Raw genomic sequence first — 12,036 nt, 5'->3', positions numbered from 1 at the left:
ACCCATGATCTCGGACGCAAACCCAGCTTTCTGACACTGGGCCCTACATTGCGACCCAAAATCCTTTGGTAATCCTCAGATTTCATGATGCCTTGCACACAGTCAAGGCACCCAGTGCCAGAGGCAGCAAAACAACCCCAAAACATCTTTGAACCTCCACCATATTTGACTGTAGGTACTGTGTTCTTTTCTTTGAAGGCTTCATTACATTTTCGGTAAACAGTAGAACGATGTGCTTTACCAAAAAGCTCTATCTTGGTCTCATCTGTCCATAAGACGTTCTCCCAGAAGGAATTTGGCTTACTCATGTACATTTTGGCAAACTGTAGTCTTGCTTTTTTATGTCTCTGTGTCAGCAGTGGGGTCCTCCTGGGTCTCCTGCCATAGCGTTTCATTTCATTCAAATTTCGACGTATAGTTCGCGCTGACACTGATGCACCCTGAGCCTGCAGGACAGCTTGAATTTCTTTGGAACTTGTTTGGGGCTGCTTATCCACCATCCGGACTATCCTGCGTTGCAACCTTTCATCAATTTTTCTCTTCCGTCCACGTCCAGGGAGATTAGCTACAGTGCCATGGGTTGCAAACTTCTTGATCATGTTGCGCACTGTGGACAAAGGAACATCTAGATCTCTGGAGATGGACTTGTAACCTTGAGATTGTTGATATTTTTCCACAATTTTGGTTCTCAAGTCCTCAGACAGTTCTCTTTTCCTCTTTCTGTTCTCCATGCTTAGTGTGGCACACACAGAAACACAATGCAAAGACTGAGTCAACTTCTCTCCTTTTTATCTGCTTTCAGGTGTGATTTTTAGATTGCCCACACCTGTTACTTGCCCCAGGTGAGTTTAAAGGAGCATCACATGCTTGGAACAAACTTATTTATCCACAATTTTGAAAGGGTGCCAATAACTTTGTCCGGCCCATTTTTTTAGTTTTGTGTGAAATTATGTCAAATTTGCTTTTTTCCTGTTTTTTTTTGTGTTATTCCAATACACACAAAGGAAATAAACATGTGCATAGCAAAACATGTGTAATTTCAATACTTTTCTGTGAGAAATACTTCATTTTCTGGAAAAATTTCAGGGGTGCCAACAATTTTGGCCATGACTGTAAGTGTGTGCAACTCACTGGCGCGTTCCCTGGCGGTCTTGGTGTTGAACACAGAGCAGGGGTTGTGTTTGTTGAGCACGGGCTCCAGGAAGGCCACAGGCATGGCGCCTGCCAGGGTGGCCAGACACTCCCCCAGGGCCGGCAGCTGCCTGGAGGGGACAGGGAGAGGCAAGAAACAGACACACAGATCACAGCCATGTACTATCTGTGATATCAGTCTCCTAGCAATATCTAAATAATAGTACCTTTCCACATAGATGTTTTTCCCAGTCCCGAGCGCATAGAGGCTGGTCAGGATACGATAGCAGGACACTTGGACATCATCCACTGAAAAACAGTAGAAAAGGCATGGTGATTACATTCCTATACACAGCATCAGTGATATGACATGAATATAAAGCACACTCTCGCCACTCCTCATATTATATCTCCTAGATCTGTAGGTCTGGCTGTGGTCACTCACAGAGCAGGTCCACTCCAAAGTGGTGCTGGGTGATGTGTTCAAACAGGGCAGTGAGGATGGGTAGCAGGGCCACCGTGGTGTAGTTGATGTTCTGGGACACGCCCTTCATCTGTGAGCGGGAGTGGGTGAACTTCCCCAGCTTCAGGTTCTCAAGGGTCTTCTCCAGGTCCTCCGCCGCGTTCTCAAAGAACGTCCTTAACCCCGCCTTCACCAGCTCTGAGCCAGACTTCATCACCGTCCTGTCGGAGGAGAGGGAGGAAGGGGTTAAAAATGATGGAGTATGTAGTCTGTCATTGTTGCCGTTTATGCACACAATAACCAAACAATGTCCCCATGTGGGATAATACAATTATCGTATTTGATTAGAATAATAATTGTCATATGATAGAAGAGTTCCCAAAGGACAGCATCATTTCCATAGAGGAGAGCCGGCTATACTACAGAGAGCTCGCAAGGGATTCTAGTCCTGTCATGTGACTGAGATATAAGCTTCTATCTGACCTTGAATATTTACAGTGCATGATTTATACAGTAAATTATGTAAATATTTAGATTCAAGGTGAGACTGTCAGTGTAGGGATGTGCAGAAATATTACACCCCGAAAACGGTTTAATACATTATTTTGTGACTTTTAATGCTTTTTGAAGCCGTGATGAATCTCCCAAAGGGAGGGAGCTGAAAGACAAAGCCTATGGGCAAGTACAGTACAGTAGCTACATCCTCAGCATCAACATCATGTTTAATGCATTGCTAATTTAACCTCATTTGTGAGAACTGGTGCCTCAAACAACACATAGTTTCTAAAGGACACTAGGAGCCCGGAGCTAGCTACAGTACCTGCTGTGTATGTATGCATGAGGAGTGTGCTTATCTAAATGCCAGCAGGAGTTGTTTCTCTTAATGTCAATGATTCCAAAATGATATGAATAACAAAAACTGGTGATTATGAACATGGTGTAGAACAACATATCTGTCGGCCTACGTAATGTAATGTTATATAGGCTAGATATTAGGTTGCCTCTTTTCCAATGACATGTACTGTAAAATTGCTACGTGACGGACCTCTTTCAAACCTTTGATTTAATTTCAAACTCTGGGGACATTTATTGTGGCATAGGACTACAGGACTGAGTTCCACCCACCTGGTGTCCAGCGTGTGGGCCAGGATGTGGAGAACGCTCACCATGGTGGTGGAGTCATTCCCTACAAGAGAACACAGTACAGTGATTAGCATATCACACACTAATAGTAATCCATCTATTCACAGCAACAAAGAGAGCAGAGAATCAGCTTCTTACCAAATAGGGAAATCCTGTGTCTGACAAGAGCTGCCAGTTTACAGAACAGGCTTGAAAAGTGAAAGAGAGAAAGAAAGAAAGAAAGAAAGAAAGAAAGAAAGAAAGAATCAGGGAGGTCAAAGGGTAAAAGGAGGAAAAGATGACAAGATGAAAGGAGTATACGGAGAAGAGTAAGTAAGTAGCATTCACAGACAGTGAGAAAGTGGAACTGCAGAGTAGTGAGATGTTATTGTACCGACCTGGTGACCATCTCCTTCTCCTTATTAGAGGCGTAGCCGCTGCTGCTCAGGTTCTTACTGGGAGAAGAAAGGAAGTAGAGACAGTGGTTCTTGAAGTACTGGTCTATCAGAGGGAGGAGGACCTGAAGAAAAAATACCATTTAGGAGATGTATGACAATCTTTGTGTAATCTCATGTACTGTACTTAAAATGTTCATTTGTTTCACACAGATTCACAATATTCTCACTTTGGCAAAAAACTTGATTTCTTGCTCATGAGGCGACTTGTCTGTCTTCCCACTGGTAGCCATGGCCTCTGAAATGACAAGGTCAAAGGTCAATAAAGAGCAGGTCAATAAGGCAGCATTGTCAATAACAGAAAAGGTAGAGGAGCATTCAAAGTTCAACGATATGAATGTCACCAGGCTCTTACCAAGGTGGGCGATGAACTCCTGGGCTGAGTTCACATACTTGAGGAGCTTCTTGAGGAACTTGTAGGCAAACCTCTTCTCCATGGAGGAAGAGTCCTGCTCCATGTCCTTCAGACCTCTACAACACAGGGAGAAGGGACAGATGAAGTGTCATTCTGTCAAGACAATACAAATCAACGTCTTTACAAACACTGAAGTTCACACACTGACCTGGTGATGGCGTAGCCATTGATCTGTAGGAAGCGGAACAGGTCCTGGGCCTTCTCTTTGTCCCGGGCCTTCTCTTTGGCAGTCAGGGTGTCATAGGGCACCAGCAGAGGGTGAGTTGCCCCACCTAGAACCACAAACAACAACACTGAAACAATCAGAACCAATACATCTCACATTTACTCTGACTACATTCATCTGGCTCCTCCATCTCACAGGGAGTGAAGAGTATTATAGAACCACCTCTAATTCCAAGGTCGTTCTTTTTCTTCTTAGCCCAGATGTTGTGATAATTCTCAGCCACAACCTCTACCATGCCCTTGATCCAAAGAGTAAAGAGAACACCTGTTAATTAAATAACATATTCACAGCCTAGTCATAAACAAACCAGTTATTTACTGTTACAAAATAACAGCTGTGGGGTTCACTCACCTGTAACTCTCTAGACAGAACCACATTGATGGTGTCTATTGGACTCGGGTTGAAACCGTTAGCCTGCCAAGAGTCAACAAGAAAAAATGCAGTAATAAAAACAAACATTGAACAGATGACTCAGCAGTCCTGGTATATACACTCTTAGAAAAAAGGGTTCCAAAAGGGTTCTTTGGCTGTCCCCATAGGAGAACCCTTTTTAGTTCCTGGTAGAACCCTTTTTGGTTCCAGGTAAAACCCTTTTGGCTTCCATGTAGAACCATCTGTGGAAAGGGTTTTACATGGAACCCAAAATGGTTCTACCTGGAACCAAAAGGGTTCTACCTGGAACCAAAAAGGGTTCTTCAAAAGGTTCTCCTATGGGGACTGCCGAAGAACCCTTTCAGGTTTTAGATAGCACCTTTTTTTCTAAGAGTGTAAAGTACTAGGAGGAGTAGGCTATTAAACTGAGTACATGAGAGGAGGACTGGGAGATCTTGCGCATCTTCTCACTCTCCCGTAGGGACATGGTCTCTCCATCCTTGGTCCTGTCGATGTTCCAGCCCATAGCCAGCATGCTCTTTAGAGTCTCCCTCACCGGCCACCTGTAGATCTCCTTCTCCTGAGGACCACACAGACACACACCAAGAGTTAGCAAGATATATAATCAGTTAGAAACTTACTAATCATCACATTGACAACTTAATCATGAGGTCTACCTATTGAGCTCGTCCTTTAGTGTACCAATTCCATATTGTGTAATGTTGTGCTACACTGTACCTTCTCTGTCAGGCCTTTGTAGGTCCTGAGCAGAGGGTGAGTCTTGGCCTTCTCATCTATACAGTCCCCGTACTTCCATCCCAACATCACCTGGAGAGAACAGACAAGTATGAGCCTTCTACAGAGCTGATAAATTACCAGCTAGTTTTTCAACCCAAATAAAAACAAATAGGATAGAGTGATCAACCCTGAAACCAGCCTCCTATTGTTTCTTCCAAGAGGATAGTGGTAAGGCTTTATAAAATACAGTGCAAAAGCAGTAGATTCTTAATCTTTATTCCCTGTTATAATCAATTGGTTCCAGGTATAATTTTGCAGCATCTAATACACATTTCCCTGGCAGAGGAGCTCATCGTTGGCCTACCTTCTCTGCTGACCATTTGTCATGGGAATGCTCAGCATATTTGTTGGCAATGTGTTCCAGTTTCTCTGGAATAGATATGCTGTAAAGAGAAAGTAACCATTACTCACTACAGGTATAAATCTGAGCCATCCAGAATGATGCATGCTGGGATAAAGCATATGTAAACGCAGTCATAAAGTATTTAAAAACACTGCACATTATATCAAATCAATTATGTGCATACTTTCTACATGGCACCTATAACAAGTTATTACATATAAAGTCAGAGTGGGATCACTTCATTTAAAGTGTCCTTAATTTGAGCAGACAGTCACGCCATACACGCCATAATCTCTGATGGCCACTCACTTGGCTGTGCTGATGGGTTTGGGGTCGAAGTTGCCCTGAGCGTCCACAGACACAGGCTTCTCCAGGGTGGTGCTGATGGTGGCATCTATGTAGTCAGGTGGTAAGGCCCCAGATATGGCACTCAAACAGGGCATGGCCATCTTAAAGAGATCTGCGTCATACTTCTGCAATGTGAAACACACTCTGATTAGTGGACTATCAGAGGAACCTCCACTGAGGTCTCAGTAAGGCTAATCTATCGACTAGAGACTGCAGGAATGGCTAGAGGTTAAGAGAGATGCTTAATGCAGTTACAGAGAGCAGAGGCTGAGATCGATGATGGCTGTTCAAATATTGATGTTCTCAGCCTGGCCTTTCTGTCACCATCTTCACTTTCATGTGTGCACTCTAAGATGTGCTGGGTCCAAACATTTTCCGTACTTCAAAAAGAGACCATACAAGATAAACCATGAAATCAATGGTCATATTCAACAGCACAAAAAGGCAATGAGGCATTCGTAGAGAGATAATTCAATAGGACACTAAAGAGGAGTTTCTAGTGCTTGTACCAGATTACTAAAGGTTATGACTTATTGGCCTGAACATGTATCAACATGGTCAGCACTTCCTGATCAAAGCTCAGTGCAGCTCTGGTTTGATTGGCTCATTATCAGCCTTTGAAGCCTTAACTAGGAGCCTGTAGGAGCCCTGCCATTCTCCTGGGTCTAGGTGCTGTGTTAGAGGTGACTTCATCGTACCCTCTGTGACAGAGAATCCAAGACGCCCCAGAAGATCTTCTTTGTGAGGAGCAGCTCCTCGTCTGAGGCCATGCCGTAGCTGCCCCAGCCTGACGGCAGACAGTAGTACTTCCAGCTTTGCTCGTAGTGGTTGGTCAGGAGCTGTGGAGGGGGAGGACACAAAGGGTCAAAGGAGAGTCCATTAGACTGAGTGAGAGGATGTATGTACACTCTGCTGTGGGCTACACTGAAGGAATAGAAAACAGACACGTAGGTAACCCCTTTACTGGTGTACTGAAAGACAACAACACACTGGCACCGAGCCAAACATCTCAAATAGGATCTACAGCTGATGATAGGTCATGGGATATTCATTCTCACTAGCTCAGTGTAAAAACAGACAATGAGAGCCTTGTGTCAGTGGAGGCATAATCAACTGTGTTCAGTCTTCCACAGGCAATCAAATTCTTCCAGGCTGCTCTCTGCTCCCTGGTGCTCGGCTGTTGTATTAAAAACAGCACAACTGCCAACATCTGCTTAACGCTGGGAACAGCATCATTAATAGCAGTGAGAGTCAGAGTGAGGCAGAGTAAGATACAGAGGCTGTATGCTTGATAAACAGTGTGTGTACCGCCCAGCAGGATAGAGAGCTATTAACAGCAGGCAGCAGAGCGTAACCATGCAGGCCCTCATACCTCTGAACCATAGCCTGTTGAGAGCAGAGAGAGAGAGCAGTAGACGGGCAGACAAAGAGAGAAAGAGAGAGAGAGAGAGCGAGAGAGAAGGAGAGCGAAGGAGAGAAGGAGAGAGCAGAAGGGCAGAGGAAGAGAAAGAGAGAGGGAGAGGGAAAGAGAGGAGACATACCCTGAGAGGCATCTTGCAGTACTCTGTCAGCAAGGGCACGTCAAAGACAAGGCGTCGCAGGAGCTGCTGCAGCATGGAGGGACGCAGGTACCTGCAGACAGAGGAGGGCCAGACCAGGGAGGGAACAGGAGATCAGAGAGACACGACATCATGACCCAGGATAATACTGTATCCGTTTAGCTTAAGTGTTTCAATGGCCACACATTTTGCTTATTGCTTCCTTAAGGGGTGCTAATGTACATAGTGGAACTCCTTACTTGCAGACGGCCAGCAGACAGTCCTCAATAGCGTCTCTCTGGGCCTTGGTGAGAGAGCGGCCCTTGGACAGCCTGTAGATGGTGTGCAGCGTGGAGTCGATGAGCGCGGCGTAGTGCTCTGTGGCAGCGAAGTGGGGAGCACAGCGGGTGAGCAGGGGCAGCATGGCAGAGCCGATGTACCTGTTCATGGCCAGAGCTGTCTCTGTGGTGCTGAGTACCTCCTACAGGGGAGGGGTCAAAGGGGAGAGGTCAACACAACACAGTGTCACACAGCAGTTCTCACAACCCAGGCACAACTTCAACTGTTCCACAATCACTATCATTAGTTGTGCTCAAAGATAGGCTACTCTAAATAGAAGCCTAGTGAGGAGCTGAATCTGCACATTTGTCCTTAGGAAATTGCTGATGAAGAACTAAAACAGGGGGGCAAAGCACTGGGTCCTCCCAGGCCAGGGCTAGTCGTATCTACAGAGTACTACTCTCTAATTAAAGGCCTGGAATGGAGAGCCTTGCATCGTGTTACATGGGAATTTTATTTAATAACTGCTGGATTGCGTGGCTGCGTGATCCTCAGCGCTTCCCAGTGTGGATCAAAGTTCTGTGTGTCTGTATAGGAGCAGGGCAGCTGGTGGCCCAGGGGCTATTCTTAGCCGTTGTCACATTAACACTGGGGCTGGGGCTGGGGCTGGGGTGGAGGGTTGCCTCAGAGAGATCCAAAACAAGCAGAGCCATGGATATTCCAGCCCATATCAAGGGGCATCATTAATAGCAGGGAATCACCAGGGTCAACCTCCACTAACACACTCCACTCCACTAAACCGACTCCACTTGTTAGACACTCAGCTTTAAATAGACACGCTTTAAACTCCCTCTCACATACACAAACCTTTAATACACAGCCTCCACTCCACTCAACTCCCACATCCTTGAATACCTCAACCCACCTGTCTGATAAACAATGAACTAGATGGCAAAACAAACAAATTGATGCCTTAGCCTAATTTGTGGTCTTCCACATCTCCCACTTCTCAGCTGAGGGTGAGCTCACCACCCACCGTGTCCAGAGAAGCAGAGGCTTGCAGGTCGGGCAGGAAGCCCACATCCAACAGCTGAAGTAGGAAGCTTTGGTCCTCGATACCATAGACCCGGTCCAGGAACAGCACCATGGGGGCCTTATGGTCCGGGCAGAAACTGGCTGCCATATCAGGCTCTGTCACAGTGCCGTCTAAGAGGAAGAGAGAGAGAGAGAGAGAGAGAGAGAGAGAGAGAGAGAGAGAGAGAGAGAGAGAGAGAGAGAGAGAGAGAGAGAGAGAGAGAGAGAGAGAGAGAGAGAGAGAGAGAGAGAGAGAGAGAGAGAGAGAGAGAGAGAGGGAGAGGGAGAGGGAGAAAGAAAGAAAGAAAATAAAAGAAAGGGAAAGATAGACAAAGAAAGAGGATATAAAAAATAATGAGATACACAGAGGAATACAAAATAAGAAGAGGTGGTGGGTCTCTGTGTAAATATGACTTGTGTAAATATGTTTTTCTTGCAGTATTCAAACAGGGAGAGCTACCCATACATTATAGCAAGTCTCTTCTGATTAAGAAAGGCATGCAAGTCCAGACAACTCATGTGTATTCATTAGCAGCAGTGCAGTTGTGAGAGGGTTTCTGGGGAGGGAGGCACGGCTGAGTGATTCAGTTGTTGGCCGGCCGACAGCGCTCGTTGTGTGGCAGCGCTAGTTAGCAACGTTTTAAGATCCGAGCGATGCCATGCTTGTGCAGAGCAATCAATAGAGAAAAACACCCGGCAACAGAAATGAGAGGAAGATGATGAGAGGAGAGCCGTGGGAGGTAGAAAGCCTTGGCTGATTAAAAACACATGAATTGTGAGCAGGATCAACAGCACGGCACCTCCATTTCAGCGATTGAGTTTCATACTTCATAATTTATACCTCAACCAATTCATTATTTAGATAACTTTTTGTCGTTTTTAGACTTCAGAGAGTAAAGTGTGCACGCCATTAGATCAACCATGATGGTTGAGTGATTTGGGATCTTATTGCATGTTGTGTGTTGCGTTGCTATGTTGCTGTTGTGTGTTGCTGTTGTGGGTGCTGTGTGATATAAGAGCTGAAGTGGGAACTCCTCTACCTTTGTGGACGACAGGCATTTTGAGGGGTATGCTGATGATGCCCACCAGGTCTTCAGTGGGCACTAGGGAGCGCAGGATGGCACGGATACGCAGGGCCTCCCCTTTACCCTTGTTGATCAACTGAAGGACGAGGAGGAAGAGAAGGTCATTAGTCCTATTGAAGTCTCACTGGTGGAAAACATACATTCATTCAATCTTTACTTATCCAGAGAGAACAGATGCTGAGATGTCTCATATAATTAAACTGTACCTCTCAGAGTAGGTTAGAGTACATATTACATTTATATTTTAGTCATTTAGCAGACGCTCTTATCCAGAGCAACTTACACTTAGTGAGTGCATACATTTTCATACTGGCCCCCCGTGGGAATCGAACCCACAACCCTGGCCTTGCAAGCACCATGCTCTACCAACTGAGCTACACAGGGCCATATGATCTGTGATGGGAGTGGGACCATCAGCTAAACTCACATGCATCTCTGGAGCACAGCGTCCCAGTAGGTCGATGAGGGCAGAGTAGAAGGACATGATGGCATTGCCCATATGCACCACCTCTTCCTCCTCATCATCCTCAGCAGACCTGCTCACAACAAACACAGTGAGAAGGGAGCGTGAGAAGGTCTTCTGGGTCTTACCTTGCCATCTGAACTAACTCATGATGATCTTACAGGGTTTACCTTGCTATGTACTATTAGTTCTATGCCGTTAGCTCTTGCTCTATATTTATGGCAGGTACAGTATGTATCTTACGCGTCAGAGCTGACCCCCTGGGCGGAGGAGGGCAGGTCCAAAGCAGGGTTATCTGAGATCTTGATGGCCTCTTTCATGGCTGCCAGCAGCCCGTTACCCCCCTCTCCTCTCAGGGCCGGGCCAAAACACTCTGGACGCCTGATCAGTAGCTTCACCACCACACTAGAGTTCTCCTCCACACTCTCACCTGGAACACACACATGCATTTGTTACACACACACACTCGCCAGGTTAACAAAACATATACAGTTGAAGTCGGAAGTTTACATACACTTAGGTTGGAGTCATTAAAACTTGTTTTTCAACCACTCCACAAATGTCTTGTTAACAAACTATAGTTTTGGCAAGTCGGTTAGGACATCTACTTTGTGCATGACACAAGTCATTTTTCCAACAATTGTTTACAGACAGATTATTTCACTTATAATTCACTGTATCACAATTCCAGTGGGTCGGAAGTTTACATACACAAAGTTGATTGTGCCTTTAAACAGCTTGTAAAATTCAAAAAAATGATGTAATGGCTTTAGAAGCTTCTGATAGGCTGATTGACATCATTTGAGTCAATTGGAGGTGTACCTGTGGATGTATTTCAAGGCCTACCTTCAAACTCAGTGCCTCTTTGCTTGACATCATGGGAAAATCAAAAGAAATCAGCCAAGACCTCAGAAAAAAAATTGTAGACCTCCACAAGTCTGGTTAATCCTTGGGAGCAATTTCCAAATGCCTGAAGGTACCACGTTCATCTGTACAAAAAATAAACACCACGGGACCACGCAGCCGTCATACCGCTCAGGAAGGAGACGCGTTCTGTCTCCTAGAGATGAACGTACTTTCGTGTGAAAAGTGCAAATCAATCCCAGAACAACAGCAAAGGACCTTGTGAAGATGCTGAAGGAAACAGGTACAAAAGTATCTATATCCACAGTAAAACGAGTCCTTTATCGACATAACCTGAAAGGACGCTCAGCAAGGAAGAAGCCACTGCTCCAAAACCACCATAAAAAAGACAGACTACGGTTTGCAACTGCACATGGGGACAACTTTTTGGAGAAATGTGCTCTGGTCTGATTAAACAAAAATAGAACTGTTTGGCCATAATGACCATTGTTATGTTTGGAGGAAAAAGGGGGTGGCTTGCAAGCCGAAGAACACCATCCCAACCGTGAAGCACGGGGGTGGCAGCATCATGCTGTGGTGGTGCTTTGCTGCAGGAGGGACTGGTGCACTTCACAAAATAGATGGCATCAGGAGGAAGGAAAATGTTGTGGATATATTGAAGCAACATCTCAAGACATCAGTCAGGAAGTTAAAGCTTGGTCGCAAATGGGTCTTCCAAATGGACAATGACCCCAAGCATACTTCCAAAGTTGTGGAAAAATGGCTTAAGGACAACAAAGTCAAGGTATTGGAGTGGCCATCACAAAGCCCTGACCTCAATCCTATAGAAAATCTGTGGGCAGAACTGAAAAAGCGTGTGCGAGCAAGGAGGCCTACAAACCTGACTCAGTTACACCAGCTCTGTCAGGAGGAATGGGCCAAAATTCACCCAACTTATTGTGGGAAGCTTGTGGAAGGCTACCAGAAACGTTTGACCCAATTTAAACAATTCAAAGGCAATGCTACCAAATACTAATTGAGTGTATGTAAACTTCTGACTCACTGGGAATGTGATGAAATA

The 12,036-nt window shown here is 45.4% G+C and overlaps 1 protein-coding gene across 1 annotated transcript in view; it reads right to left on the bottom strand.

The window, feature by feature from the left end:
• LOC311145349 (ryanodine receptor 3-like) overlaps positions 1–12,036 on the bottom strand; it is a gene marked incomplete at its 5' end in the record, with an annotated part of 137,627 nt that overhangs the window by 27,135 nt on the left and 98,456 nt on the right. Inside the window, 22 exons of the mRNA XM_084181575.1 lie at positions 1,132–1,262; positions 1,359–1,440; positions 1,577–1,815; positions 2,720–2,780; positions 2,876–2,925; positions 3,115–3,236; positions 3,342–3,409; positions 3,527–3,642; positions 3,735–3,858; positions 3,975–4,050; positions 4,164–4,226; positions 4,618–4,764; positions 4,923–5,012; positions 5,287–5,365; positions 5,635–5,798; positions 6,372–6,512; positions 7,215–7,305; positions 7,472–7,692; positions 8,527–8,696; positions 9,605–9,725; positions 10,077–10,185; positions 10,356–10,542. Of these exons, the coding sequence (XP_084037701.1) occupies positions 1,132–1,262; positions 1,359–1,440; positions 1,577–1,815; positions 2,720–2,780; positions 2,876–2,925; positions 3,115–3,236; positions 3,342–3,409; positions 3,527–3,642; positions 3,735–3,858; positions 3,975–4,050; positions 4,164–4,226; positions 4,618–4,764; positions 4,923–5,012; positions 5,287–5,365; positions 5,635–5,798; positions 6,372–6,512; positions 7,215–7,305; positions 7,472–7,692; positions 8,527–8,696; positions 9,605–9,725; positions 10,077–10,185; positions 10,356–10,542 (2,652 nt within the window). The remainder of the gene's footprint in view (positions 1–1,131; positions 1,263–1,358; positions 1,441–1,576; positions 1,816–2,719; positions 2,781–2,875; positions 2,926–3,114; positions 3,237–3,341; positions 3,410–3,526; positions 3,643–3,734; positions 3,859–3,974; positions 4,051–4,163; positions 4,227–4,617; positions 4,765–4,922; positions 5,013–5,286; positions 5,366–5,634; positions 5,799–6,371; positions 6,513–7,214; positions 7,306–7,471; positions 7,693–8,526; positions 8,697–9,604; positions 9,726–10,076; positions 10,186–10,355; positions 10,543–12,036) is intronic.

Source organism: Coregonus lavaretus (assembly GCF_964263955.1).
Source record: "Coregonus lavaretus genome assembly, chromosome: 18".
Taxonomy (NCBI): domain Eukaryota; kingdom Metazoa; phylum Chordata; class Actinopteri; order Salmoniformes; family Salmonidae; genus Coregonus; species Coregonus lavaretus.
This window is presented reverse-complemented; position numbering and strand designations above follow the sequence as displayed.